Source organism: Lepidochelys kempii, chromosome 1 (assembly GCF_965140265.1).
Source record: "Lepidochelys kempii isolate rLepKem1 chromosome 1, rLepKem1.hap2, whole genome shotgun sequence".
Lineage (NCBI taxonomy): Eukaryota > Metazoa > Chordata > Testudines > Cheloniidae > Lepidochelys > Lepidochelys kempii.
In genome coordinates, this window is record NC_133256.1 from 250,708,564 (window position 1) to 250,734,823 (window position 26,260).

Here is a 26,260-nt window from a genome sequence, read left to right on the forward strand (position 1 = left end):
TAGCTAATTTGAACTAACTCACTTTAATAAGTGAAATAACTGAAATAACTGGACATTCTGGCCTGCAAAATTGAAGAATTTCAGGGGCCCAAGCTAAATAGTTAGCAAGTTCAGTGATGGTCCTATCACAAACATCAAACCCAGTTCCATGAGAAAAGAGGGATCCAGCATTACTGACTCCATAACAAAGATGAAGTGAAACACCTGAGTTTATTACAAAGTTTAACAAAAGTCACTGGGGAAAAAATCACTGCATAATTTCATTCATTACATTTGTAGTGTAAAGGAAAAATGTGCTCTAGATTTCTGATCAGGATTTGGACAGCCAAAGAAGAGACAGTGGGATAATACTTTAAGTTCACCCACTAACTGACTACTCATAACTATACAAACATCAATAAAGCTCTAGTCATCAGATAAGCATTAAACCCCAGAGTCTTAATACTTTGCTCTAAGGAGCTTTCAATAACCATGGATACTTGCTGCTCCTTTTTGGTTTTAATCAGTGACACTTGTAAGAGACTTGAGGAAGAGAACTCGTTCAATTTATTTTTTGTACTATAATGTAGGATGAGAACTAAAAGTGCTTCCCGCCACTTAAAATGCCTGCATTTTGTTACGTGTGTGTGTGTGCATAGATAGATAGATAGATCGATCGATCTATATGTATGACCTTCCAAAAGTGTTTATGTAGTTTTAATTGTCTAACTTTGAAGTGAACCTCACAGAACTAATCTGGCCTAAAGTGATTTAATAAAATGTTACAAAAGCAAATATTCTTTACGGATGACAAATTAATAGCTTGTTTAAGTTCAGAGCAGTGTTTTATGTCTGAGTTATGGACCCCCTAAAATATGAGATCATAATAGTGTAATGCAGACAAACCCATCGTGATATCAAAAAGCAAAGCATTGCTTCATTTCTATTTGAGGTGTTATACAAATATTATTCTTTTGCAATAACTGTTGTCCTAGGATTCAAAAAGAAGAGGACTGAAACAAAATTAAAGATACTCTAATGTATACAGTATAGTCAAGAAAAAAGCTAAAAACACAGTGAAGGCATTCACAATACACTATACTGTTACAGTGAGTGTCACTGGGTGGAATGATTACACATAATTTTACGAGCATTTTTAGCAACTTTTTCTTAGCCTGTTCGGTCTTTGAAGAGATGTTGTATTGTTGTTAGTTTTATGATGTATTTTCTTTCGAGGGGAGTTGTTGCAAACAGCTGAAAAGTTTGCACTTGGCCTTAATCTCTCTAACTACAGTCAACTGCTGGGGCAGGGTTGCTTCCTGGGAACCAGGCATTAGTGCTTTAGCTGAGATTCGTGAAAGAGGAGATTGCCTGTGTGCTTTTTGACCACATCTTTTGAAAGCATTATGTATATTGTGTAAATAAAACACGTTACACTAAGAAAATACCCAAAGGCCATATCACTGATTTCTCCTCCAATGGAAAATTGATTTGCAAGGTCCTGAAAACTACTACTGCATGACAAAAGAATGACAATATAGAATTTCCAAAGATATACTGAATTAATGACATGATGACCAGTTTCAGCACAGGATAGATGGTAGCAAAGCAGAAGGTTATAAAAAAGTATAATAAATGTTTGGTTCACAAACGAGGTTGCTGAAGTAGAAACAAGGATCATCCAGGAAACATTAGGACATTACTCCTGGAAAAATCTATATTCATATTTTTATTGCTCTGTATATTGGCGAATATAAAGAATACATACAGTGAAAGTTTAAATAACAGCACTAACACTTGGAAACTTGTAATTACCATCTGTCCCCTTACTTAATCCGCCATTTAAACTAATTTAATTTATATCATCTACAAAAGATGAGTATTAATTAAGGGGAGAGTAATTAAGTTCAGCTGTTCTTAGGGTAAAATGCATTTTAGCCTACCAACAGAATAAACAACATATTCTATCCAAATGGATGAGTCCATCAGTTCAACAAAGTGACTTTAAAGGTCTGTGCAATGATTTAGGGGTGTGGACAAATTAGCAAACTCTGGATACCAGGCCTGAACTATAGCCCTCAAATTTGTCATTCCAGCATGTACTCCAGAATTTGACAGTACTGCAGTCAGCCATTTTGTATGTTCAGCCACTGCCAGCTGAAACCCAAACATCACACCACTAGGCATAATCTTTTTAGGACCCTGAGAAGGCAAGGCCATGCAGCTGCATGTTTGCAGCTCTGCTAATCAGAATCGGAGGCTGGGACAGGGACTTAAGGTTCCATGAAAACGGAAGGAATGTTTGGATAGCCTTGGTTTTAGGTGCCTCTGACATGTAAGTTTCATTGTTGTTATGACTAGAAATGTTTTGCTAATAAGGAAAATAATTATTACTGGTTGTTGCTAGGGAAATTGTTAGCCTATTTGGGGCTGTTATGAGTTATGTGCTTTGTTTGGAGAGAATTTATAAAAAGTTTAGTTAGAAATTGTGCTTTTGGAGCAGTCCAAGGAAGTTTTCTTTGGGTGAGGATCTGATACCTAAGTTCCCCAGCAGCTTGACGGAAGGCGGGGACTCCCTGAAGTCTGGCTGATGATTCTTCGAAACCATCTCTTAATTTTTGGTAAATATAAATATTTTTGAGATACTCTGAACCTACTGCGACAGCATGTGTATATGTGTTTAAGATCTAATAAAAAGTAGTTTTAGGTAAAAGCATTCTGGTTTGTATCGATCACATAACAGTTGGAGCAACTGTGTCCCCATTGATTTATTCCTGACACCATCTGGAGAAAAACAGTAAAGTTACCATTGCTTTGGGTTCTGAAAACCCTGGGTAACAGAGCCAGATAAGGCTGGACTGACGCATCCCCAAAATTTATGCCAATTCATACAGATATGGATGTTTTTCCCAGTCAGGCATTTACCCAACTTCCCAGATGAAGGATGTAGACACTCTTATGACCCAACATATAAAAAGAAAAGATTTCCTTAGAATTTAGGGCTATGTAAATAAGAATGTGATGTGGTCAGTTTGCTGGTAACTTGGGTAGGACCTGAGGTAGAAACAAATCATCTATACATAGCAGAAAGGAGAGACTTTCTTGGGAAAATGTTTTGAAAAAAAATAAAGCTTAATACAAAATAATAGAAAAACTTAAGATTTCTTGTCACCCTAATTGTAAATGTTTTAATACCTGACTTTTTTGTTCACTAACTATTTTTATCTAGAATGTTTGCATTTTTCCTACACAACTTCTTTTATAAAACTGACAGTTATTAAAACAAACACAGCTATCACCTTTTTAAAAAGCTACATCAGAATGTTAAGGTCATCATCAAATGAACATTTTTAAAAAGCAAAAAGCTCAAAGCAAAGTTGCTATACACACCTAATGGAAAACTAAGAAAAAAACCTTCAGTTTAGAATCAGTTTTGCTGATCTTTAGCATATATTATCCTATTTCCCCCTCTTTTATTACTAAAGATATTTAGAAAAACGTAGGGTCTTTCCATCCTAGGAATTCTTCTGCTCCTATTGCTCATCTCTTACCTGAAATCATAGTATTCAAAAGCAACTTTCACATCCCTCCTCATCTAGCGTTCCATCTCCAGCCATTGGCGGGCCATACACTGTTGTAGGCAATCTCATCATACCATCCTCTCCATAAACTTATTAAGTTCAGTCTTGAAACAAGTTAGGTATTGTCATAAATATAAAGGGAAGGGTAACCACCTTCTGTATACAGAACTATAAAATCCCTCCTGGCCAGAGGCAAAACGCTTTCACCTGTAAAGGGTTAAGAAGCTAAGATAACCTCGCTGGCACATGACCAAAATGAGCAATGAGGAGACAAGATACTTTCAAAGCGGGTGGGGGGGGAACAAAGGGTCTGTCTGTCTGTATGATGCTTTTGCCGGGAACAGATCAGGAATGCTCTTCAGAACTTCTGTTAAGTTAGTAAGTAATCTAGTTAGAAATGCGTTAGATTTCCTTTTGTTAAATGGCTGGTAAAATAGGTTATGCTGAATGAAATGTATATTCCTGTTTTTGTGTCTTTTTGTAACTTAAGGTTTTGCCTAGAGGGATTCTCTATGTTTTGAATCTGATTACCCTGTAAGGTATTTACCATCCTGATTTTACAGAGGTGATTCTTTTACTTTTTCTTTAATTAAAATTCTTCTTTTAAGAACCTGATTGCTTTTTCATTGTTCTTAAGATCCAAGGGTTTGGGTCTGTGTTCCCTTATGCAAATTGGTGAGGATTTTTATCAAGCCTTCCCCAGGAAAGGGGGTGTAGGGCTTGGGGGGATATTTTGGGGGGAAGACGTCTCCAAGTGGGCTCTTTCCCTGTTCTTTGTTTAACACGCTTGGTGGTGGCAGCATAGGGTTCAAGGACAAGGCAAAATTTGTACTTTAAGGAAGTTTTTAACCTAAGCTGGTAAGAATAAGCTTCGGGGGTCTTTCATGCAGGTCCCCACATCTATACCCTAGAGTTCAGAGTGGGGAAGGAACCTTGACAGGTATTTTGCACCCCCTCCAACCCCCCCCACACTACTCAATACTAGAATTCTTACAATCAGTAGTACTTACTCCTGCAAATAGTCCCAATTCAGTTCAGTAGAATTATCTGAGGCCTGGTCTACACTAGCGTTGGGGATCGATCTAAGTTACGCAACTTCAGCTACGTGAATAACATAGCTGAAGTTGATGTACTTAGACATACTTACCATGGTATCTTCACTGTGGTGAGTCAGCTGCTGCCACTCCCCCATCAACTCTGCCTGCACCTCTCACGGTGTTGGAGTACAGGAGACGACGGGAGAGCACTCAGGGGTCGATTTATTGCATCTAGACACGATAAATCAACCCCCGCTGGATCGATCACTGCCCACTGATACAGTGGGTAGTATAGACATACCCTGAGAGTAATTGGTACTCATTGTGAGTAAGGCCCCTAAAGAAGCAGAGATATTTTTAAGTTCCAGGAATGCCAAAAAGAGTTTGAATTAGAGCTGGACAAATTATCCATTGCAAATAATACTTGTGAATTTAACCCTTCTTTATGCATGTGAATCAAACCTTATTTTTACAAACGTCTTCATTATTCTTAAAATTTCATCAACTAATTTATGTGAGCAAATGTAAACCTCTGTGTGTGTGGGTGTGTGTCTAGAGTATGGGCTGTGAAATGTGACTCCACTCTACCTGTGTGTGCCTTTCAGAAGTTACATGACATTGTTTCTTGTCTTTGACTGGATGATAAACTTTCTAAATAGAAGAATCATTAACACATGAGAGATCATACTTTTCAGATAAAAGCTGTTCATGCTAAAACTTGTGAAACTTTTAGGATTAACAAACACTTACATTCATGCCCAGCAGCCACCTGAAAACTTATGAACAATAAATAATGTCACTCCACAACAAAAATATTCACTTCATTATTTATTTTGTATTGTTTGAACCTCGAGTTTGAATCTATAAGAGACTGTCTTTTCTGTAATGCTATCATTTAAACATGATCAGAGAATTTTGTGGTTCACACACACAGGGTGAAAAAAAGGAGGGTCCTGAGCTCAGGCCTTGCATACTACCTTTCCGTTTGGAAGCCATTTTTTTTTAAAGAGACAGGCTCAAACTACAAAATTTAGGTGTAGATACAAACTTTTTGGATATTTAGTTTGGGGCCACTTTCTCATTTTATAACCAAGGTAAATGATACTCATCATGACCAGCATCAGAGTGGTAACTCTGAATAAATACAGTACAAGAATGGCACTGTAAATACCTGTATTGCACACTCACTTTTCCTTTTGTTAAGAACAGTCATGTAGGAAGAGATAGAAGAAAGTTCTGATCTGAGCTGCCATGATCTACCACAGTTAATTAAAATTTAATTTGCTTACAATCAATGGTTCAAGGTAATCTGATTGTTATTTTAGAAGGCATAAAAATCCTAGAAAATCTCCTGTTGGCAACTTTCACCTTCTTCCCCATTTTTTACGTCTTTGGAACAATGTAAAATCCAGAAAGCACACAAGTTGCAAGTGCAGCATGTTCAAATTAATCTTACCCTCCCTTCCTAAGCTCCTCTGGAATAAAACACTAACTCATTTCAGGTTTGAGTATTCTGAATCTAAAACAGCTCTTATCTTAACTTGCCTATGTGAGATTTACAAATGAGAAGAGAACAAATAAGCAGTAATTTAAATTTTAATTTAAACCCCCTCCATTTTCTTATCCCTTATCAAACTGCCAGCATTTTTCCTGCTAACAATGAGCTGAGTGTCATTGCCATAGCACAAGCCCCTACCACAAACCAAGTAATCTCTTTCATCTAAAACCCTGATCCCTTTAATAAACAAAATACGAAAAGGCAGTCAAAATTACACTCTGGCTTTATGAAAGAAGCAGGGAAATCCTTAGAGTACAATCCCCTGCTTGTTATTTTCACAGACCATGTGACCCAAAGTCATTCTGAAGGATAAAAAGACAGAGGCTGCCACCAGATCTCTGCCATGATTTTTCCACAGTTCCCAGCCTTAGCCCATCTGTTATTCAGAGGCCACATGAATGGCATGTGTCAAGAGAGTCATCGCTGTGCAAACTGCTCAAAGAAATCAACCAGCCAACTTCCTTTTGCTTCCATGGCTTCAGCAATTGTTGCTGAGCCAGCCACCATATGGTGAATAATTAGTTTTTCGACCCCACTCCAGAAAAATGTTCGCCCCATTGCCAGGCATTAGCAATATGTGTGTTAATGAACAGCAGATGATGAATGCCTATACATTAACAAAAGTTTAGATTTTTGTGCTGCGAGCTGTATCCCTTTTCAAGAATCTTGACATTCCTAATACACGGTACATTGTATAGCATTTTACTTTGTTTGAAAAGTACAGACACATTGAATTTTACAATCTTTTAACAGTAAAACAACTTATTCTTAATAAACTAATACACTTCTTTAATCTCACCACCAATACCCCACCCCCTTTCATAAAATGATTAATTCAGTGCACATAAAAGATTAGCAAATTAGAGCTTTAAAACAGACCTCTTCTGTTCTTGTGCAAGTGAGGTGCATTGTATAAATACCCAGAATGCAGGTTGCACTACACTTCTCTCTGTCTGAGTGCTTGATTTATATGAATTTATATTGAAAACCTCCAGTGTGCATTCTCCTTGAAGATTTAGTCTTGGGCCTCTGAGTAAACACTCACCTCCTAAGATCACTGATGGTAAGCTATTGTGCAAAAGGTCCCATCAAATGGACTTAAAAGCTCAGCAGAGACCACAAAGCATATTTCACTTGGGGAAGGAATGTTTTTTAGGCATCTAATTAGAAAAGAAATCTAGACTAATTTTTTCCATAGAATGAAATATCTTTTTATTACACAAAAATTTGGATTCTTGATCATATAAAGAGTATATGGTGGTATCAGGCAATTGTCAGTCATTATTAAGCTTCTCAAATGCACAGTGGTGGGAATTTTCAAGTTAAAAATAATTTATAAAGAGGCATGCATATAATTATATAGAACTGATGAAAATATAGACATCTTAGTGTGTATATGGGTACAGCCCATAAATCCACATTTCATGTGTCGCAATTAGGTACAATATTATTGGAGAAAGATGATCCAATAGAAAGGGAATGAGATAAGAAATCAGGAGGAGACCTCAGTCTCCTTCACTAAAAATCTGTGATGGTGAGCATGGTATGAAAACCTAGGTAGACAGATGGACTTGGGTTCAGTTTCTGGCTCTGCTGCTGACTAACTGTGTGACATAGGACAAATCACTTAACCTCTCTGCAGCAGTTTCCCCTTCTATAAAATGGGGAGTTAATGCTAATTACCCACCTTTTTGAAGCACCCTGATTTATGTATGAATAACACTGAGACAAGAACACTGAGACAAGCAAAGATACTTACTGAAACATACAAGTCAGCAAGACCTCAATGACCACATATTTGGCCAAATCCTGAAATTTTCACTCAGTCATTTATATTAGAGTGAGTCTTACCTAGGTAAAGACCAAACTAAATTGAGAAAAGACCTCAGGATTTGTCCCATAGCATTTAAAGCTCTGAGAGCATTTTGTGTTGAAACAAAACTATGGATACATCTACATGGCAAGCAGAAACTCATAGCAGCGAGTCTCTATAGACTTGGGCTTGTGCTACAGCACTAAAAACAGCAATGTAGCTGTTTGGGCTTGGTCTGGAGCTCAGGCTCTGAAATTCAGGGAGGGGGGTGGTCTTCAGAGCCCAAGCATGACTATCTACACAGCTATTTTCAGCACCATAGCGCAAACCTGATTCTGTAGATCCAGGCTCTGAGAATTGCTGCGGTGGGTTTCTGCTTGCCGTGTAGACATACCCTAAAAGGTCTTCAATGTCCATATTGTTACCAAGCCAGGGTGAACTCCCAATGAGATTGTTTATCATCTCAATGATGTTCCCTTTAGTTTACTCAGAGGTCCTTTTGACTATAGGCTATGATAAAATAAAAGGACTCTTCAAGAAAGTTATAGGAATTGACTGACTTTGATTGTGGTTGAAAGATAAATATTTCAAGGGAATCTCTTGCCTTCCACAGGCAAAAATCACTGTTCCCATGCTTATAGGATTTAAGAGAAACAAAGAAAGTCTTCCACCTCACCTGGATTTCTCAAAGAGACACCATTTCACAAGGGCTGATATCACATTGCTTAATCATGACAGCCCATAATAGATATTTTAACATTGCAAACAAGCCACTAGGTTGTGCTTTTCCCTTTCTCAGACAAGCAATGTCACAAACGCAGAACACTAATAAAATAATAGACCGTACCATCTGTCCATTTTTACGGAAGAAAAAAATCCTGACCAGCTAAGAAATCTTGATGGAGAACAACTTCAGAGACTACAAAAATGAAATATATTGTGCAAAACAATAAACCACTTTTACCAATAATACTTACAAGATTATATCCATTTGTGAAGGTCAGAATGGGTATCTATATGAAAAATTGACCACCAAATAACCATAAGACAGAGCTCCACCCTGTGTGGCTCCACCGCTGCTTGCAGAACTGGTCACCCCATCACAAAAATGATACTGTTAAATTAGAGGGGGTTCAGAGGAGGGCAGAAAGAATGATAAAGAGCCTCAAAACACTCTCCTATGAAGAGAAACTGAAGATTTGTATTGTTTACCTTAACAAGGAAACTAATAAGAGGGGACATCATATAAGTATATAAAGAAGGCATATCAGGGACTTTTATTCTTATTGTCTCAACCCAAAACAACAAGGGGATATTGAATTGCAATTGCTATATTGCTTCAATTACAAATTATAAAGTGTATTTACCAAGGAATGCCACTATAAGGCCAGTGATCACATGGTTGCCAAAAGTTTCAGTGGCATGATAAGATCACCAATGATGGACATATACTGAATATCCAGCCAGACCATCTTAAGGACCTAGATGGAGACTGTGCCGATCCAGGTGGCACTCCATCTGCAAAGGTCTCGCTGGGATATGCCATGATGCTGCTGCTATTTTTCATTTTCTATATTGCAAATATAGCAATATTTTTTCTAACTGCCAGCCCACAAACTAACTCTAGGTTCTGATAGTCCATCTAGGATCTTTTTGTCTTGTATCTCATGAGCAGACATAAAGGTTCTCTAGGCAAAATTCAATAATTTCACCTGTGCAACCCCAGTGTCTTCAGACTATGACTTTGATAGTACTGTATCTGTGCAACCTCATTAGCCACCAGAGGGTTTGTGGACATGTTAACTGAGGACATAATCTGAAGGCAATGTGTTTGCACAGGTGTAGCCAAGGGCCTAACTGAGCTCACTGAACTTTTACTGCTAGTGATGACGTGAAGTATGGGAAGTATACATCTTGACTCTGAGAAGCAAGGGAGAATTCGTGGGGCTCATAGCTAGAAAGAAAACATCTTTTTATTTGCAGCCTGAGCAAATTGGATGTGGAAATCAGTGCAACACAATGACCTTAGAATCCCAAAATCCCATTTCTACAGAGTCACTTTTCAAGGCAGAACCAGAATTCAGATAATGGGTTCCAAAGAGTTTGCAAATCTGTGAATGTACTCACATAGAAATGAATGCAACTAAGTAGCTGTATTAGTTTTAAAGACAAAAATGTATCAAATGTGATTTTGAAAACAAAAAATGTATGTGTCCAGAATAAAATGCAAAATGAAAGAATACATGCCTATGATTTTCTTGCCAGTTGATTTATAGTGATGTTTAATTTAAAATCATTCTTAGTAAATAAAAGATACGGGAAACACAGAAACACAAAACCATAGTTCAATTTAACTATTTTTGAAAAAATCATTCAGAGTAATGAAATTAAGATGTTCCTAAAATCTTGCATTGAAAATCCATGAATATCTTTTGCAGCTAGCCTGTGAACAAAGTTTTTCCACTTCAAAAAGAATATCTTTAAAAGTCATTATGTAGTTGAATGATCTTAAAAGAAGGCATATAGGCAGCCAAGGAAAATTCCTGACATGCATTTTAATGGCATTTGTGAAGTAGCATTTATAGTAATGTTTCAGTAGGAACAAGAACGGATTCCATTATTTTCTTTATTTGTTGATTGTTCATTTAACTGAAGCACTACTCGCAATTCATCATAGTAAATAAAGAAAGACATCGCTTTAAGAGATTTTTAAAAAATATTTGTCCATAAAATGCTGAAAACATTTTGACGAAATAAAGGTCTTTGAAGCAAAGGGGTTAATGCTTTAACCCAGATGAATCAAAATTTAGCCAAAGAGGGCCACACTGGCACCCTGCCAGGAGCTTTAGGGCTGAAGCTAAATTGCATGTAATGGAGGAAATTGCAGCTGCCCTCATCTTTGATATGGAGGTGCAGCCAGCCCCAGCCAAGATAGAGCATCACACATTGAGAATTGCAAATATGACGTGCCACACTTCCTTATTAAAGATGAAGGTAGCCATAGGCAACACTGTAGGACTCCATGGAACCCACGTAATTACCTCTTCCCTCACCTTTCACCTCCACAGACATCATTTCAAATCCAGGTGTAGGTCATAAGTAGAAATGAAGTAAGGCCCTGGGAATCATTCCTTTTCAGGAAGGGTGCTTAAGCATGTGTAAATGCCATTGAAGTGCTTTCCTGAAAATGGATGGACAGGCTTACGTGCTTGCCTGAATCAGGGCCCTGATGACCTCCTCCTTCTCCTGGTAGTTTCCACTTCCTAGTGGTCATTGTCCACATTGGAAAAAGCACCACAATGCCAGAGAAACCCATGAGTGGAATATCTGTAGTTTTGGTGAATAGAGTTGTGGGTGTGGGATGCTTGCACATGTCTATCATACAAATGGGGGCAGCCACCCTTTTAAAACTACCTTTCTCAGGGGGTTTATTAAAAAAACACCACACCAATGTTAGTTCACATTTTTCGGGTCAAATGTCTGTTTAACATTATTTTCAGTGGTAGCTGGCACTTAATTATTATATCTCTCAATGGAGGGAGAAAATATTGCATTAGGTTTTTATTATCCCTGCCATCCTATTCCCATGCAATGTTGAGTTGGCCCTTTAAAAAAAGTTATGTTTTATTGGCCAGTTCTGTAAGATACAAACAAGCATAGATCATGATAAAGGATGTGCAGGCAGCCTGGGTTGCAGAATAGAAGCACTTGTCGCCATAATGGTACATTCTGATACACCCCAGAACAGCAGTCCAAAAACACACCCCCCCCACAAAAAAACCCTGAAGCCAGACACACAGGTAGGTTGTCAATCAAAACATATAATAACCTGAACCAGGGTCAGCAACAGTCTGAACAAAACATGGCAACAGTCCAAACAGAAGATATGTTGCACCTGACCCTGAGTAGCTGCACCACACCCAACACTATGCACACACAGAAAGCCTTAAACAGGAACACTGAGTTCAGGGAGCAAGAACCAAGAAACAAAACAAAAATAAAACAAGCAGGAAGCAAAGAGGCAACATACGCACCAGTCATCACACTATCGTATCCCCTTACACCTTGAGTATAATGAAGAGCACTTCTGTACAGAAATTACTGGACATACCCACCATGTTGGAATGGATCCTGTAAGAGCCATTGCAATCTATCCAGCAGGGTGTGAGCGGCTTCCACTTTGGGACTGATCAGATGATGTTTTGATGGATAGCTGAGTCCTTCCATCACAGCCACTCAAGACTGCTTCTGGGATGAAACTATGGGAGGAAACCATCTTGTGCAGTGAACAAAAAACTGGTTATGTTGGAAGCCATGACAGTACCACTGTGGGCATTACAACTGTGAGAGGCAAGTGGGCATCTCACCATGTGTGGGTTCCCCCAAGGCTGATGCTTGGGCCCATGTTTGAGACCTACGACCCCTCACATCTTCACCTCCAAAATTCAGTCGGATTGCCTGGGAGGATAAAAATCATCTGACCTGTCCCCAGATCACAACAGCTTAGCACCCCTGTTTGAAAGGCAATAACAGCCCTTATAGGGTCTATTACAAGATATTGGTGTGTGTGTCTTTCTCCTCCAGTCATAGCTTCCTCAGAGCTCAGGTGAGTGATGTATGTTGAAATGCCATTATTATCACCCCCACTCAAATATCATGAAGCTCCAAAAATGCATCAGATTGGCTTAAAAACTATAAGATTTCTTAGAAAAATCATAAATTTTAGGTTCCTTTTATTTCCTTATGGTTTATTAGCCTTTAGTTTGTATTCAGGTCTCCTTTTCAAGCTTTGCTCTGCAACCATAAGGGCTAGCAAGTTAATTTCTCCTTTAATGAAAGCTGAGATTCTCTTGTAGTTAATTGCATCCAGTAGCTGGAGCTTTAAGCAAAATATCAACTACAGCGAGACTCATGCTAACATTGCAAGAGCTGGCAACACAAACTCCTACAGAAACAGAGGAACCACTTTGCTATAATTCTCTTAGGCTACAATGACCTGTCAAGTCAGTATATCAACAGAAATAAAGCAAAAATGGCTGGGGGCTTGTTTGTTCGTTCAAAATGGGTTTTGCTATGTCATAATAAATACCAATGGTTTAAATATGGAACAAGTTCTCTTACAGGTCAGACAGTCAGTTAATAATTATAGTAGATATTAAAGGTACAATTCCAGCACCACAATGGCCTTCAGGCCTTTGACTGCAAATTGGGCTGTCCTGAACACACAGGAAATGCTGTATTTAGAGAAGGATTTTTAGCATCTGGAGGATGGAACTCACCAATTCTAGTAGCCTAAAATTTGACTACATAAACAAGTGAAGATAATGGAAGCTGTTGGGTGTTCAGCACTTGAGAATCATCAGGTGCCTCAATATAGACTTAGGAGCCTAACTTAAGGCACCCATTTTTTAAAACTCTTGGCCTTACACGAGGGGTGCCCACAAGAACGGAGGACCCAATCTCCAGGAAAGTACTTAAACATGGGTTTAAGTGTTTTTCTAGTTTGGAGTCAGAATCCCTAACTCATTATTAAAGGGGAACACAAAGAGCTCATAAATAGAAACTTACTATGCTACAACACAGACTGAGTTGTGATGGCACCTACATCCCCTCGGAAGGAACTTCACGTACTGAGGAGATAACCTAAAGTCAGATACCAGGATACACCTTTTTGTGGTATCCAGGGGACTGAAGGCGTGGATTTCCTATTCATATGCATGTCAGACTGCTATATCAGACCAAGTTACTTTCCATAAGGGCTTGGTCCGCTCAGCTTAACCTAGTGATCCCCACAGGTGGAGTTTCCATAGGCTAAAAGACGATGGGCAAGATTTTCAGCTACACCAGTGCAAACCCACTGAAGTCAGTGGGTAAATAGAATGCTGATAAAAATCTTTATATTACAACCCACATTCTGTGTATGCTACACATTATACAGAAGAGCTATTTTAGAGAGTGTTTAATTTGGACTATTTTTTATTCCTCTGACTTCAAACCATGCATCATAGTTAACATGTATCCACTGTACAGAGTTCAGAATGACAAACATTAAAACTGAAATCTAAAACACCTCTAAAATAGTTTTTCTGTACATAAAAGTGTCACAACTTTTGAGCCACATACATCAGGATAGCCAAGACAAGAAGCAAGTTCTGTGTGTGTCCTACGGGTTGCTGGGGAACTTCCTTTTCCAAATGATATAAGGGCTCCAGCTTTTATCTCTCATGGGTAATGATATAGACATTTAACCTATCATCACCGGTGAGAGACTGAATATTGCCCATATTGGGCCTTAGGCCAGTATAATGGGAGGGAGAAGTGAATTCCACATTTGAGAAACAGAAGGGAATACTTTTGTGGAGGTTGGCTTCTGTAAAAAGTAAGGGGAGATGAAGACAGAGTACAGGTGAAGCGATCAAAGGTACATGACAATTGCAGTTTATCACATGGTTTCACAATTTGTTACATTTATAGAACTAGGATATATTTTAAGTGTACATATTTTTTATATAAAATGCATGAATATGTAGAATGAGAATTTAAAAAAAAATCTATATTGGAAGGGCAGCACCTCCCAGCCTAAAGGCCTCAATGTATAGCAAGTTGCACCATGGGTCTGAAAGTCATTAGAGTTGAGCATTTCTCTGAAAGGACCCCTGACAACAACCTCCATCCACTCTTTTGCAAGTGACTGAAATGACATGTAGTTTTTTGCACCACAACACACAGTTTAAATTATGAGTCTTCCAATGCATGGTTTTAATTGCATCACTCTCTTAAAGCAGGAACAAACAAAAAAATCCACAGTACATAGATTTTGAAGCTCAAGATGATCAATATAAATATTAAAACAAACCAAGGGCTTAGCACATAGAAAAATTCGAGACACATATTGGTATGCAGAAAAATTTAGGAAACATACCTTATACCGGGGGAGTTTTATCAGAGACCCAGTGCCTATGGTACGCATATAAATTCTCTTTCTTTTGTTCCTGCAGGGTTCCAAAGGCTAAAAAAAGAAAATACAAAGCAGAGGAGGCACCACTGAGTGAATTCAACAGTGTTTTATTAATCCATGTGATTCATCCAGCATGCTGAGGAAGATTCTTTACAGAATCAAAACGTTCATGTTTTTGATCCACATGGATTAAGGAAACAGTGTTGCATTCACTCAGTGGTGCCTCCTCCGCTTTGTGTTTTGGTTTTATTCTTTGGAGTCCTGCAGGAACAAAAGAGGGAGCATTTATATGTGTACAGCAGCATGGGGACTTTGATGACACCCCTTCCTGAAGGATGCTTCCTGAATGTTTCTGAGAGTTAAGCCTCCTGTTTGTATTTGCATCATTCCGCCAGATAAACCGAACTACTACCAAATAATAAAAGGCTCTCTCTGCCGGCTCGTGAAAGGCAGTTGTGCTGCTGTGTGGGTGGACTGTAAATCAGCCTGTTGATGCCTGCATAAAGTAATCAGACAATTATCTGGGATAACTAACTCAAAAATTTATTTTGGAAAAACAGCATCTTCCACTAAGAGCAAGACTGCAGACTTCTTTCTGACCGAGCAAAAGGCTTCAGGCATCAAGGACATGGAAATGTTTCGGGCCTCATGGCAAAGCATGAGCTTCCATTCAACCTTGCTCAGCAATGTTCTAACACACGTGCTTACCTTTTTATGTGCTTAAATGCTTCACTGTATAGGGGCCTGAGCTCTCTCTTGTGAAGCACAAAACTGAGTGGGCGAGACAGCAAGTTTCCCTGGTTCTTTGTAGCTAATTTTAATCTGATTCAGAACCCAGTTGAATCAACTATCACCATAAATAATAAAGCATAAGATCTGCCTTTGCTTGAGCCAAAGACATATGTCCAGGGAACCTTTTTTTTTTTTCTCCTCTCCACTTTACCAGGAATCAGGAAATAAGCATGCCATATCCAACAAACTAACTCCAAAAACATGGGAGATCATTTCCTCATATGTGTCTGACAGCAGGAACACTTTGCTGCATTCTCAACAGCTATCAGCTGACTCCACCTCTGTTTCAGAATCTTATATAAAGCCTTCCAACTAGTCTTCATGATTCTCCACTGATTTGTTCCCTTCACACATCTCTTTGACCTAATTTCTTCTTATTTTTCATCTTATTGCTACTTTTATCAAAATATACCATCATAAGAATTTGGCTGAATTTTATGCTCCCTAGACTTGGAATGTGGAATAGAAATGTATGGTTTTGAATAAAAAGACTAACTCCATCAGTTGATGGCAAACTAAATGACTGTATGAACTCTAGAATGCATTGATGTAGCAACATATCTCATGTCAAAACACATACACATACATACACATTAATACCTTCTTTCTTTTCTGTATCCTCCTGCATCCACAGATTCATAGAGAGTCCACCAATTTCCACCATTTATTTTGGGCTGGTCCGTTCAGGTTTCTGAGTGCCACATTGGTGAATTTGGCTTCTTTCTCTGTTGTTCTGCGTTTCGCTAGGTTGCCCTCTCTCTGATTCTTTCCAGGCCATGTCCACATTATCACTTGCCATGGAAGTCTTGGTGGTGGCATCCTTAAAGTGTGTCCTAAATACATGCATCATTGTCTCCTTACCGTATTTGATGCTTTGCTCTACGTACAATTTCTGATATTGCAAGAAATTCTAATGGACTCGGACAAACTTCTGCAGGCATTTATTTTGGAATGAATTGAGCTTACCAATTTCTGTTGTAGATGTCCATGACTCTGCTTTATAAAGGAGGACAGACATGATGCCAGTATTAAAAATCTGTACATATGTGTCAGTGCCAATTATGCTACTTTCAAATATTTTCAAGTGTATGAAAGTTGTTTGGTGCTTTTGCTATTCGTTGCTTGACATCTAGCATGATGTTACCCTCATTGCACTCCAAATAGGTAAAATGACTTCTAGTGTTTTGTCATCCACTCTGATAATTACTTTTGGGATAGAAATGGCCATATCATTTGTCTTCCCCTTGTTGATAAAAAAACTTGTTTTGCTGTAAACAAAAGTTGGGTCTTTTCTTCCATTAAGTGATATGTTAAACTTCACAGGACAATGTCATCACCACAAACGAAGTTATCCTTTATCATTTGCTCATCATGCTTTATCATTTGTCCATAAAATTCCTCAGTTGCCGTCTGCAGTTACTTTCCTCATGGCTAGTCAGTAACCAGTGCAAACAAAAATTTGGACATAATACGCCCCTGTGTTACTCCAGTTGTAACTGCAAACCATGCGCTGGTGATGACACTATCTCTGACTGCACATTCAGCTTTATCATATAGATCCTTGATTATTCTAATTATTTTTGCTGGTGTTCCACAGTACACCATAATTTTCCTCCCCTGTTGTCCACTAAAGTCAGGTAGCTTCTTCCCTCTAATCCTCATAGCCTGGAAGTCAGCAGGGGGAGCACTGAGAGCCCAGGGGAGACTTTCTCCATGCTCTCAACTCCTGTGCCTGCGGCCACAGTAACCCTGGGCAGCTGAGAAGAGCAGTTGCAGAGCAGAGCTCATCCCTCCACTCTTGGGCTGAAGCATGTTCAGTCTAGGGATGGAGCATGTAAAGTCTAGGTTGCCACCCAGCTGGTTTTTGTAGTGCCTTGCCAGTCAATGATGAAAACATGCTAGGGGTTTTTTTTTCCACTGCACCAACATTCCCTTGTAAGCTGGCCAGTCATGCAGTGATCTTGTAAATTACCAGCAAGCACACATTGCATGGCTAGGAGCAGAGCATGACCAGCCCAGCACCTAGGTCCTGCTCTGAGTGCCAGGCCCTCAACCTGCTGAAGCTGCAGTGGCTCCTTCCAGCACTGGGGACCAGGAATTGGGATGGGCCGAGGCTCGCCGGCAAGTTTGCGTTGGAAACAGGGATTGGGGTCGGGGAGGTAGGGGCTCCTGAGAGGGGGTTGGTGTAGGGGGTAGTGGAAAGGTAAGAGGAAAAGAGAACTTGAACTGCCCCCAGTCCCCCACCTGCACTCCTGCTTGAATGAGCGGGGCAGAGGAGTAGAGGAGGGTAAGGCTGGTGGGGACAAGCAGTGCATCTCAGAGATGGCAACCCTACAATCTGGCCACATGTAGGAGCTGTAAGTGGAAGGGGCATGCTTTGTGAAGGCAGAATTTAGCTGCCAAATTCCAACAAGTCTCCACTGAGCACATGTGAACTGAGATTTTTCAGACATCTACAACTGCCAAATGGGGGTGAGTTTTTCACGAAGACAACAAAAGGCACATTCTTGTCACCAGCATGACCCCCCCACACACACACCAAATTCTAAGTCCCTATTACAATAAATTGCTTTTTAACATGGGCAAAAGAACGTATTTCCCCTAACATCTTTTTCAGAAACAGCCGAACCATTTGAACATACACTTCAAAAACAAAACACAAACAGGAAACAAACAAACAAAATGGCCTGAGACAGACACCCAACATAAAACATTTCAGTCCAAACCGTTAAAGTTTGGCAGTGTTCTAAGACCCTGTTTTCAGTTGCTTACAATGGGAAGTGTTGGGCAAACTTTACCGTAGGCATTGCTACCTGTGCTGCCCATAATGAAAGAGCATAAAAATTGCAGCAACAATATTTAGTAATTTAACCTTGATTTTGCATTACATCAGCCTCCATATGTGACTTGCACATTAATCAAGAAAAGATGCATAAGCATATTCCTCTAAGAATTTACAAAAAGAACTGTATACACTTTTTAACTCACATATTTTCCAAAAGCATTCCTAGCCACCCCTGTGGATCAACTGATTTGTATAGCTCACTGGTTATACCCAGGGCTTTCCCTTCTGATGCACTATTATTTTGGAATATGTTTACATACAGCATGGGAGCATTTTGGTCAATTAATTCTCTGCTATAGAACACATACTAGCTAATTATCTACAAACACAAAAGCATATTCTGATTTTTCATGTATATTACTGTGGTGGCTAGGCTTATGTAATGTTTGGTCTATAATCTTCAAAATACTTTCCAGAAAAATCTCAAAGATCGCTCCATCTGGGAAATGTAACAATTAAACTTCATTTCCTATTCAGACCAAATAGCCTTAGTGTAGAAACCCTCATATTCTTCATGCATTTTCCAGACACCTGTTGTTAAATAGTTTCCACTCAGATTTGAAGAATTTGAGACAGGTCCTAAATTTGAGCCTCTTAAACTGAGACTCCCTGGGGTGAACCTGTGCCCTTTCTAAGCAGTCATTTGAGATAAACTGTAGCCCTTAGTATATCAGGAGGAATTTCCACAGCACTTGGCATTTGGCCTCACACCAATTCTCCTTTGAAGCTGAAGACTATAGAGAAAATGTCTGACACCTGCTGAGTAAACATTTGACCCTAGACTACTGGGAAGAGACTAACTAGAGCTTCTGCTTTTCAGAGACAGCTAAAAGGTTACACAACGCCTCCTGCAGAGTCCTAACAACTCAAGGCAATATTCTTAAGTAGGTTTTGTAGGCTGAGGTGTCGTCATGGCTCTTTCAAAGACATAGGACATAGTATTCATGAAAATCAATATGACATGTTTCTGGTGCACTTGCACCCACTCCTGAAGTCAGTGAGATTTTATGCCAAACCATACAAACATATCACGAAAACATTAAGAACACAAAGTCTACTGGCAGACTGACCTGATACAATATAGGACAACAACAATAGTTCAAAAGGCAGATATGTACACATGAAAAAAATAAACTGGCAATTGGGTCAATCAATGCTGTATTTTTGTTGTATAATGAGATCCACTGGCTGAGAGTTGAAGTTAGACACATTTAAGCTGAAAATATAGCACCGATTTTTAACAGTAAGAGTGGTTTAACCATGGGAACAGATTACCAAGGAGAGATTCTCTGTCACTTTAAATCTTCAGATCATGACTCCATGTCTTTCTAAAAGTTAGGCTCTAGTTCAATCACAAGTGATTGGTTTAATTCAGGAGTTGTTGGGTGAAAATTAATGGACTGTGCAAGAGGCTAAACCAGATTATCACAATAGCCCCATTTAGCCTGAAATTTTATTAATCTATTTGGGATGATGGTTACAGTGATCACCATTATAAAGTTAACAGCTCCTCAAAAGTGGTATCCTATGTACACTCAGATCTTTAATGGTAAGAAGTAAGTGTGTGAATTCGTTGTCAATTCTAATTTTGGATACATCTACAATTGTTGCCATTTAGAAATAATACAGTCTACATTTTTGTTTTGAATATACAGGACTGGTGTTGATTACTGAAGATACTATACCATTGAATTGTACTGCCACCATGTACAGTACCAGAATTAAATGACAAAAAGTGTGGTTATTGCAAATAATGCTCTTCTCAGGTATACTGTGGGCCTGCAAGATAGTATTTTTTTCAAAGTTAATGTACTTAAGAGTATATACTCTGTGTGGGTGTGCAATACAACAGAACGCACAAAGTAGTCATAGGTCTTTATTTTCTCTATTACATTCTCCATTATACTTTTGGAAACAAAGTGAGATGACAACAGAGGTTCACATTTGTATTGCTGACAGTTTTATAAGACTATTATTTAAAGCACAAATATTTTACCTGAATCTCTCCAGGTGTTTCTCTGAGTTGTGAAATTTTTCTTGTTTTGACTCATCTGTTTGACTGGAAAGCCCCGGAACTTGGTGCTGAGCATCTGGGGAGATGCAAGGATACCAGGTGAAATTTTCATATGAGCTGTAAACCTGGGGCATAGTAATGAAGGTCTCTCATGGTGACGATTGTGCTGGGGAAAGAAAAACAAGAGTGAGAATCCACCAGTCTTCTGTGTGTGCAAAAAAAGCCACCACTCTGCTATTCAATGGATTAAGCCAACAGCAACAATTGAAAGGGTAGAGGAATCACCAGTATTTTCTAGCTCATTTTCCATTCTTTAAATTCTAAGAACTTGAAGTTGAGATCCTCTACATACAGGAAAGAAAACCATGTATTGATTTGAGGTATATACATTAGAATGAATATCATTAATTGTCATGTAAGAGAATTCATTTTCTGTTAAAGATTTGTTTTTAAAGTACCATAGGCTGGACCATTTAACATTCTCACTCGGTTAAGCAGGAGAGCCCAGGTTATGAGCCTAGCACACACTCCTGCACCGATTAAATGAGACTCCATGTTTGTACAGGGGGGTCTAATTAATGCTTTTGCTTACAGGCTTGGGGACCAAACAAGAGCAAACAGCAGCAGAACAGAGGAGTCTATAGTTCACTAGCAATTGGGGTAATTGTTTTGGAAGTTAAATGTTGCCCCATCTCAATAGTTGTGTAGATTTTAGGAGCTGAGGTTTTTATGGAATACAGGCATAAGGACTAGGTTTTGTCTAATTCCCCTTTATATTGTTTGCTATTGGAGAATGTGTTTCGGCTTTTGCTGGACTAACATTTATCAGATTTACTGACCCAGAGTCATAATCCTGCAACTAACTTTGTGCGTGGGCCACTGCAACCACACAAAGCCTCATTCACTTCCTGTGGCGGAGTCGACACCCACTCAGGCCCAGAGGGGTTTAAGATAGCCCTAGAAGAGGGCTGGGGCAGGGGAAGAGCTGGGCTGATTGGCAGAGCAGCTGCAACTGGGGGCCATGCCCCAAACAGACCCAGCGGGCCTTATAAAAGCCAGGAGCAGACAAGCACTCTCTCTTTAGCTCTGAGAGGGAGGGACCTGGCTGCAGAGACCTGAATAGAGGACCTCATTTGGAGCAGGGGTGGGGAAAGGCCAAGGAAGCTGGGGAGTTCTGGCCTAGGAAAGCCTCAGGCTACAGGCCTGGGAAGGCCTACTGGGTACGGGGGTTGCAGGGACAGCCACAGGTAGGCAGAGGCAGCAGGTCCAAACCCAACCTTGCCTGTGATGAGTGGCTCATACTGCAGTCTGGCCCAGGGTGTGGGGGCTAGCTGGTGACTGGCAGGAGCCTACAACTGAGGTGAGGTAGGGATACTAGGTGGGGGTTCCCCTAGGAGTGGGAGACCCAGAACTGTGGGGTACCGCCAGGTGGTAGCACCCAGTGAAAGGGGCAGCGGGGTCCTGGGAGGGACATGGGAGCCAGCAGCAAAGTGAGACACTGGCCTAAAGAGGGCACTCTGGAGGTTGGAACACTAATTCCCTGAGATGACCAGCAGGAGGCGCCGCCGGTGAGTCTGCACCTGGTTACACTTCCATTACTTGCAGATTCAGGATGCTGGTTACCGATTTGGTAACCTCACCCATACACAGATGCACTCCAGACTAGAGCTCTCCTCCTATTTCAAATGGACTCCATCTACCCAGGATTGAGTGGAATGAGATCTTGTATCTTTACTGTTCCTTAATGGCGAATTGTCAGGATAAAAATCCTATGGTCCTAATTGTTCTCTCGGTTTTCTTCTGTGCTGCCCCTCACACTTGGGAAGAGTTCCACATAAACATCCACAAAACTACCTCCTTGTCCTCCTTCACACTCTCCATTGCTGTGATGCCTACAAAAAATTATCAGCTGGGCAACTGGTATACAAAGATCAAAGCCTATGGTACTGACCAATATTGTCTCATTGTTTCCTTGTCCCCTTTCCCCCATCTGTTTGTTGTATCTTGCCTTATACTTAGATTGTAAACTCTTTGGGGCTGGGACCAGCTTTTTGTTTTTTATTTGTACATCACATAGGACAACAGGGCTCTGGTACATGCCTAGGACTCATAGGTCTTCCCACAATACAAATAAACAATAATAATCATAATTTTAGACAATGAAGTAGACTAGCAAGTTTCTAGTCAACTTCACTTTCATGTTCTCATGTACTAACACAATGCTGAAATGTAAGGGCTGTGAACTCTGCAGGACAATATTTGCTTCTTTAAAAGAAGTATTACATATTTCTTCACCTCCTCAATTTCCTTTATGGCTTAAAGGTTATAATGTTGTCTATAGACAAATGCTACCTATGTTTAACTGATATCCTCAAGATCAGCACATGTGAAGCAACAATGTGGACAATGCAGAGATTCCAGAGTATTGTAGCTTTCTTGCTAAAGGGGTCCAAAAAATTGAGGACATCCAGTGAAAAAGGAGTGATTTACGAACTTTTACTATTCTTTCTGTGTCACTCCAATTTTCCACAAACCACAATGAAAAATTACAATAGTACTCAAACTTTATATTTCACATTTGGGGTTTTTTTGCCAATGCATTGATATTTTTACAAAATACAGGTTTAAAGCCCCTGTTAAACTGTAATCTGAAATACAAGTTAATCTATGGAATCATGAACTGAGACTTCATAATGAATGAGACAGTGATAGAAGAGTGAGAACTGTAAACCTAAACAAGGCAGTTAACAATTGACAAGAATTTGCATTCCCTGCATTGAATGCAATTTGTCACTTTCATGCATCTGAAGAAGTGAGGTTTTTTACCCACGAAAGCTTATGCCCAACTAAATCTGTTAGTCTTTAAGGTGCCACCGGACTCCTTGTTGTTTTTGTCACTTCCAGTTTCACATAACTTGCCTACATTCAGCATATGGAAATTGTGAACAGTATGGACTATCTCTAGCTTTCTTTTCCTTGTTGATACATTTTCCCCTAAAATCTAAAATGATAAATTACAGTTGAAAGCCTTAGACTAGAAAAAGGTCACATAAGAAGTTACAATTGATTAGTTCATAGCCAAAAAAAAAAAAATTTTCAAAGCAAAATGGAGTTCTGAACTTTTTCAATGAAGGGTAGTCTCAAAATTGATGTATAGAGTATTAAACCATTATTGCTATAAGTCTAGTTATGCAACTTTTTATTTTATTATTCAATAAAACTGTGTTTCCTTGAGGTCAAAAGTTTTTTTCCTTGAGACCCATATTTCAGTTCTTATTGTTGTGATCCTTTTGATGTGCACAAAGTAGACTCTAGCTGGGAATCAGGGGTTAGAACTGCTGTGCTAGCAAGGCTCAGTGTTTAGAGGTTCCCACATTTTTACAAAGCACTCACATTTTCAGCAGGTATAGAAACAGAGTTTTTACCATCCCACACAAAGCACATTATTTAGCTTAAGTATATTTGAAAAAGAAATATGACTGCAATCAGATTTCAAATTTAACAATTCCATTATTTTTCAGTGTGTTTTATGCAAAATTTATAAGCAGACTAGAAAGAAATATGGAACTTCTAGGGGTTAAATGTGACTCATTGTAAAGAATGCGCCCTTTTCAATAACACTTCTCTTTTGATTAACTAAAAGCCAGGCCTTGTATATTATACACAATCCTCTTTTTAAACAAGGCAGACTCCCACACCACAAAGATACTAGAACAGTAAATATTGATTTTCTTGACTGATGGTACATCTCATGCTACCCAGACCACTCAAGCATCTGCTTGTTACCACAAGCTATTCCCTTTGTCAAGGAATAAAGCAAAGTGGCGTTACGTGCTATCGGTTGTGGATTGCAAATACTTAAATACATTTCTCAGAATGAAAGGCACCTTCTTTTGATTTTTTTTTAAGTGTTTGCTTTAGCCCCATACACACTCCTAGCACCTGTACTTTTCAATGGTTAGTTTGCCAAGATCACTGTGGTTTTCTTGCTGGCTTCTTTATAACTGTTTATTATAAGTAAAGCACCTAGTGAAGCCATAAATTATTGATTTTATTTATTTATTTATTGCTAGGAAAGAAAGAAAGACATGAAAACAAAACCTCCAGATCCTGGTGCAAGTTTTGCATGTACCCTGATACATTAACAAATGCTAAATATGAGATTATAAAACAAGTGTGATGTATTGGGGAAAAGGGTTGGCTTGTTCACTGTATTTAATTATTATTTGGGACGTCTTTTTCTCTTGATTTTTGGGGTGGCTCCAAAATCATGCCCTGCTGAAAGATCACCACAACAGCGTAAACTGGGCAGGCATTTATGCCTGCTAAATACTTCAGAAGTGAGAGTGAGGAGGCTTTAAAGCACTGAGCACACTTTTACTGCTCTACAGATGCTAAATTACCAGCACTGCAAAGTAAGAGAGGCTATTCAATGGGAAAATGTATTTTTTTCATTGAAAAATTGTCTCTTTTTTGACCAAACTAGAAAAGAAGAAAAAATCCCCTCTCCCCCCAATTTTTCAGTTTATAATTTTTCCACACCAGCACCTGATGGGAGGAGAATCACCTAGGCTGCGAGTCGACTATTTGCCTTTCTCTGCAGGACGATCGGCTTCCCCCCACCCGCCGCTGGTTCCTCTTCCCTAGTGGGAGGGTAAAGTAGTCTTCCTCTCCTCGTCTTCCTCCCATCCAGAGGAAAACGGAAACGTTTCCACCTGCTGCTTCTTCCTCAGCCAGAATATTTAGTCAACAGAATGGGCTGGTCAGTTCCCTCTCCCCTTCTGGCTTTCCATAGTGGGGACAGAGGTTGGAAACACAAGGGTGGTCCCCTGTTGTACTAAATTTAGATAGCAGATAGATTCTAATGGTGTTAACACAACCCAGTCACTGTCCAACATTAAACAGTGTTAAACAAGGTTCAGGATTTGGTATTCAGAGACCTTAACCTGCTTAGTACCATGGCAAGGACACCATTAAACAGCCTTTTAACTTTTTATTAAAGATACAGAAAAGAAGGGGAAAACAGTTAAAGCATTTGAAATGCAAAGTATTAAGAAAGGATTTCATTTTAACAGCATCCCTCTTTCCCTTTGGCTGGAGCGAATCTTTGGAAGAAAAATACCTCTGGCTTGACAGTCTTTTAGCTGGTGTCAAAGATAACTGTTCATTTGAAGGAAAAGCGAAGTCGTCAGTTGAGATGGGCTGGAGCTGTCATAGTTGCTGCTGTTAAAGTCAGATCCTGTTTCCTAAAAAAACTCTCTTTGGCCTGGTTGGTCAGGACATCTTTTAGGATCAGGATGAAGAAAGTCTGACATCCCATGAGATGACTGGGGTGGCAGCCATGATGAAAACTTGTTCCAGTAGCCAATTTTTCTCCCCAAAGTCTCCTTCCTCAAGGACCCACAAAGGGGTGTGCTGAACAGAATTGCCCATCCCATCATTATTTTGTCCACCAGTTAGGCCTAGTTTCTGACCAATTTTGGTTCACTGATTTCTGGTTCCACAGTTTTCTTGCTTACTAGGCATGATCACAACACAGTCTGTGTTATATCAGTAGGACTTTTTGTTTAGACTAATTCAGTCTGTTGCCATTTTGGACCTTTTCCCGTCAACGTTTGTTGTTATAGGTTATCATGAGAATTTATGAACTTTACAACGGAGATCACAATTGGGGTAAATTTGT

At 39.4% G+C, this 26,260-nt stretch overlaps 1 protein-coding gene across 3 annotated transcripts in view; it reads right to left on the reverse strand.

Annotated features, from left to right (window-relative positions):
- Nucleotides 1-26,260, reverse strand: part of C1H12orf42 (chromosome 1 C12orf42 homolog) — a 250,855-nt gene that overhangs the window by 171,104 nt on the left and 53,491 nt on the right. For all 3 annotated transcript variants that reach the window (XM_073323530.1, XM_073323517.1, XM_073323524.1), the window contains one exon: nucleotides 20,560-20,743. In XM_073323530.1, the coding sequence (XP_073179631.1) occupies nucleotides 20,560-20,743 (184 nt within the window). The remainder of the gene's footprint in view (nucleotides 1-20,559; nucleotides 20,744-26,260) is intronic.